We start from the raw sequence: 5886 nt of genomic DNA, 5'->3' as shown, positions 1-5886 counted from the left end.
CGGTCCCTGTCATCTTCTTTTGTGTTGTGTAAAACTAGGAGATTATGAGGACTATGGTTAAAAGTGCCTCTAGGTTACCTAAGGTGCTCTAAGGGCTCTAATGGTGGCTCGAAAGCATTATAATGTGCTCTAAGGCACTCTAACTTACATTACACCACCGCTCCGACTTGAGCTGCAACGAAGAAATGGCCGCCCGTCAATGGACGTTTGTCAAAAAGTACGCGGGGAAGCTTTTTGACGCTTGGCCGCTCTGTTTGCACAAGGGGAGAAGCACACGCAGCCACGCCCAATACCACTGATAATAGAACCCTTTTTAAATTACCACATATAATGGCAGAAGTTGGTCTGCAGACTTTGGGTAGTAGCGTTAGCTTGATAGTTAGACGCGATGCAGTAGAGGCGTGCAGGACCAGAGCGCGCAGCCCGCCCAGGACTAATCTAGTTAACCAGTGCAGGATTCATGTGAGGCGGACCGTTAGAGACGCTTGTTGCCCAGCAGCTAACGTTAACTGGTCCCTATGTTAAAACAAAGTTTAGATAAAAAGATCAGGATAACCCAGCAACGCCGATTATGGCTTGTCCTCAGAATGATGTTTGTAGGAATGAAAGGTACATGTATGTTTCCGGATCAGCCAGCCGAAAGACGTCTAATATTCCGATGGGGCTGGGTTAGCGTGCTTGCCGCTGAACAGCCACACAGCTCATTACCAAATAAGGTGAAAAGTTTGACGCCTTCAACATGCTCAAAAACCCAAAAAAACGCGACGCCAACAGATTGGCCGCTCCTTGCGTTGAGGAGAAGAGGTTCCATTGAAAAGGACTGAATTCCGGTAACTTTTAGACCCTGTACAATTGGTTGGTTGGGGTGTAAATGTCCTGAACGGTGCCCTTTAAGGGCAGGTACTGCAGGGTACTACCACGTACTCTAAGGTGATCTAAGTACTCTAAGGTACTCTACGTATACTCTAAGGGTACTTGCTAAAGCGTAAACTATAGGTGCTTAGGTGCTCTAAGGGTACTCTAGGGTACGTAACTGTTACTCAAAGGTGCTCAAGGTACTATAAGGTACTCTAGGGTTGACTTAAATCGTACTCTAAGGTGACTATAAGGGCTCTAAAGGTACTATAGGGTCTTACACGTTAATACCCTAAGGTGCTCTAAGGTGCTCTAAGGTACTCTTTAGGGTACTTTTAACGTACTCTATAGGTGCTCTAATGTACTCTAGGTTGAAGGGCTGCTAAGCAATGTGACGTGAATGTAACTTCTTTGACAAAAAGAGGCGTCTAGCTAGCCCCGTCCATATTCATCCCACCCGCCCTCTGTCTACACACCAAACACACACACCACAAAACAGACGATAAACACACACAAACGTCTTCAGACACGCAAACAAACACTCTATCTCTCACACCACACCTACACCACACTTCCCAACACACCAAAAAAACACATACCACACAAACACCCTTCGTTTCACACACAACATCCACAAATACACACTCATAAACACACAAAAGGCACCAACACACACACCAAAAACACCACCACTATTGCCCACTTCCAATGATCCTGCTCCCCTCTGCGAGGCTGGAAAACTACATGGTTTACATACAGATGTTAAGTAATTAGTTAAAAGTTTTAGGGAAAATGTCCGGTTCTGTGAGGCTGATTTAAAAATTATTAAAATCAGACTCAGGTCCAATCTAAGCATCACTCTGTGCTGACAGGTTCAAGGCCAATCTTCGCTCTCTGTTGACACGGTCGCAGATCCGATCTAGATCCTTGTCTGACACGTGTCAACGATCCGATCTAGCATCTCGTCCGACAAACCGTGTTAAGGTCCATCGCATCTTCTCTCACGTCTTATCAGTGGGCGTTGACCGAGGAGGTGGGCGGAGCTCCAGAGGGGGGCGAGATGAGCGTGCGGAGATAGGCGGGGCCTAGCAGTGAAATTCACAGCTACTGTGTGCTCGCCATATAGCCCATTGGTTACCGGAGAGCCGGCGGGCTCATGGGGGGGGGAATTCAGTGTGTCTTTACCGCTGGTACACAACGCACGCAACACCACAATAAATTACACAAAATCACACACGCCGAACATACACGTAACCACACACCACACAAACCACACGACACACACAACACACACACAAAATAACACACACGAATACACGTACACACACACACCACCACCACCAAACACCATACAATAAACACTGACACCCTACACACATACCCATCAGGACCTACACCAGAACACACAATCACATTACCAGACACACACGCACACAGAGGAACACACACTATAACACCACGAGGCGACCCCCACTACGACACATCATACAACACCACAACAAACGCACACATTGGACACACACAGACACACACAAACACACAACGGGACACTATCAAACACACCACACAGACACACCACCCTGAGGACCACAACCACACACACAGACCAGACACAACTCAACCCAGCGAGGGACCACACAAGGACAACACCCAGACAGCATAACATGGTCGCACACATACCACAAACACAGGACACACACGGGACACATACGACCAGACACCAAAGAGGACAGGACCCCATGACAACCACAGAACAACACGCACACCACGGCCACACACATTCAATTGCACTACAACTACGGCTCCACAGGATAAAAAACAAAACCAGCTCAAACACAGACAACAACACTTACACGATCCAGCTTGATCCTTGTGTGGACAAGGTGGCCATGTCTGTCTCCGTGGCAGCGGTCCTATTGGCCAATACGCGGTGTTCGGTGGGCAATCCACTGTCCAGGGGGAGGGGGGGGATGGTAGGGATGGGGGGGGGAGGTGAGGGGCACCGGGAGTGGATGGAGGCGCCCACTTGGGGGCTGGGCGGGGCTAAGCACCGGCAGAGGAGGGGAGGTTGTCTTTACGCGAGAGATGAGCTCGCCGGGTGGATGATGGAGAGAGATTGCTGCAGGAGTTCATTGAAGTATCACGACACAGTCAGGTGTAGGTCCTCTCTATAACGATTAGTATAACATCATACTAAATATAAATACCTAATTAATAATGATCTATATAATACGGCAGGCTAAACTAACAGGCGCAAAGCGAAAGCTAACGAGTACTCTTTAAAAATATGTTCAGGATAAAATGTATTAATTAGATTATAAAACCATCCCAGACAGTACATTGAAATTAATTTTAGTGTGAATTGTCATTTACTGAGCTGTGCAACAGTCCATTAACGTGTGCAACTAAATATTAAATTCAATACACAATGGAACATTTATGAAACATGTTTAAAACATCTATAAACATGTCACGATAGAGTTTTTAAAAAATGTTTTCATCTTGGTTAATCATTAACCGATGACCTAATATTGTATAGAGGGATTATCTGTAAGGCGTACTATGAAATGTTAGTTTAATTTACAAGCCCTACCCTACTAATTTATAATTATGTTAATGTTTTTTCAACAGTAAAAACTAACATCTTGGCTAACAAATTGATAATGGCAATTAATGAAAGCTAATTAAACAATCAATCCATCTAGTAATGATTGTATTTAAACCGTTACCAAAACTTGTATTAACCCACCAAGGTCTATATAAATGAGCTTGCAGATGACGTATATAGGGGACCCCACTAAGGTCTATATAAAAGAGGACTTCAGACTACAGTATTAGGGGACCACTAAGGTCTATATAAAGAGACTGCAGATACAGTGATTAGGGGACCATAAGGTCTATTAAAAGAGGGACCAGTACGTATTAGGGAGGCCACTGAAGGTCTATATAAAAGAGACTTCAGATACAGTATTAGGGAAACCACTAAGCGTCTATTAAAAGAGATCAGGACACCGTATTATGGGACCCTAAGGAGGTCCTATATAAAAGAGAATTCCAGACAGTATTAGGGGGATACTAAGGTCTGATATTAAAAGAGACTTCAGATTAACAGTTATTAGGGGGTACCACTAAAGGTCATATAAAGAGACGTCCAGTTACAGTATGGGACCACTAAGGTCTATATAACAGAGACTTCAGGATTACAGTGATAGCGGGACCACTAAGTGTTATATAAAGAGATCAGCTACAGATTAGGGGACCATAAGGGTCTAATAAAAGAGACTCTTCCAGATACAGTAGTATGAGGGGACCACAAGGTGATATATAGGATTACTTCTGTTAAGGTATTAGGAGACCATAAGGTTATGTAAAGAGACGATCTATAAAAGGTATTAGAGGACCACTAAGGTCTATATAAAAGAGACTTCAGATACAGTATTACGGGACCATTAAGGTCTATATAAAGAGACTTTCTGACAGTATTAGGGGACCCTAAGGTCTCATATAAAAGGACTTCAGATACATATTAGGGACCACTAAGGATTATTTAAAAGCATCTGAAGAAAACCACGTCATTGGACCTTTAAATATTGAATCCATCGACTCCCTATTATAATAACAACTATGTGTTTTTTAGCCATTAGAGTCATCGTGGTGCATTGGTCGTCAGAGGACGTCATTTAGGTTTTCGACTGGTTTTGTCTGTCCAATCAGTCGAGGTCAGCAGAGCAAACCATCCTCAGGGTCTCGGAGGGAACGTCTGGCCTCCGAGATCCTTCGGCGTTCAGGCGGTGCAGAGGACCACACATGGACCGAGTCTGTACGCCACGCTGCAGGTTCCCCGACAGGTTAGAGAGAGGAGGTCAGAGGTCAGAGTGATGCTGCAGAGTACAGGGGGTGTGTCGGTCTGGGTCGTGGGTGTGTGTGTGGCTGTGTTGTGTGTGTGTGTGTGTGGTGTGTGGGTGGCTGTGGAGGAGGGTGGTGCGTGAGTATGCAGCGTGCGTGCGTGAGTGCATGGTGTGTGTGTGTCTTTTTATCTGTAGTTGTGGGTGTGTTTCGTGGGTGGGGTGGGTGTGGTCGTGGCTGTGTGGTGTGTGTGTGTGTGCGTTTGTGTGGGTGTGTGTGTAGTATTGATGCGTGTAGTGGATGTGTGTGTCGTGTGGTGTGTGAGTGGTGTGTCTGCGTATATGCATGCGTGCGTGCGTGCATATGTGTGTGTGTGTGTGTGTGTGTGTGTCTGCATGTGTCTGCGTGTGTATGTGTGTGTGCTTGTGTGTGTGTGTGCAGGTCTCAGAGGAGCTCTCTATGGCTGCTGGACTCTGCAGGACTGATCTCAGAACAGATTCCCCTGAACCCGTCTGACTTCTGTCCATACAGCGCCACAGCAAGTACCACGGTGAGATACCGTGTCTCTTGGGGCAATTGTTGGGTGTCTGTAAATTAAAGAGTGGGGTCTAGACTTTGGTGCGTGTATTTGGCGGGGAGTTTAGGTGTCCTTCCTAAGCAAAATGTGACTTTTAAAAAACAAAAAACATAGTCCATCCAAGGGGGTCAGCCTCTTCTCTCTAAGCGTAGCTCCCATGGCGCCATTTTGATGCTACGAAGCCATCACCTACAGTTAGCATCCCATTGACTTCCATTCATTTTGGCGCCACTTTGACAGTAAACAACTTTATATCTGAAGCATTTAAAGACTATATTTGTTCGTTGTTTGTTTCTAAAGAAACACAACAATGTATAAAAGGCTCCATTACCTTGTACCTCACGTTTTGCTCCGTAGCAGACGTTAAACGATTTTGTCATAACCACGCAACTTACAATATAGTCAACAAATCACTGTATTGTCAGGAGAATCTCGCAGACAGTTTGGACTTACATCAGCTCTTTAGGTTTAATTACTAATGTTAACTAGTATGTTAGTTAGCAGTAATTGGCCTGTGCCTATGTTAATGTTAACTTGCATGTTAGTTAGAAATAAGTAGCCTGTGCCTATGATAATGTTACAGAGCTGCCAACTTTTCCAAAAACCTT

General features: G+C 45.1%; 1 protein-coding gene across 2 annotated transcripts in view; it reads left to right on the top strand.

The window, feature by feature from the left end:
- Positions 1-5886, top strand: part of tfr2 (transferrin receptor 2) — a 31441-nt gene that overhangs the window by 9058 nt on the left and 16497 nt on the right. Inside the window, exons 1-2 of one of the 2 annotated variants that reach the window (XM_032514561.1) lie at positions 4615-4703; positions 5143-5251. In XM_032514561.1, coding sequence (XP_032370452.1) covers positions 4663-4703; positions 5143-5251 — 150 coding nt within the window. In that variant the 5' untranslated portion in view covers positions 4615-4662. Of the gene's footprint in view, positions 1-4614; positions 4704-5142; positions 5252-5886 lie in introns of those variants that run through there. The other variant, XM_032514560.1, reaches the window with a different exon arrangement.

Source organism: Etheostoma spectabile, chromosome 4 (assembly GCF_008692095.1).
Source record: "Etheostoma spectabile isolate EspeVRDwgs_2016 chromosome 4, UIUC_Espe_1.0, whole genome shotgun sequence".
NCBI lineage: Eukaryota > Metazoa > Chordata > Actinopteri > Perciformes > Percidae > Etheostoma > Etheostoma spectabile.
The sequence above is the reverse complement of the archived record's forward strand: the minus strand, read 5'-3'. Positions and strand labels throughout refer to the sequence as shown.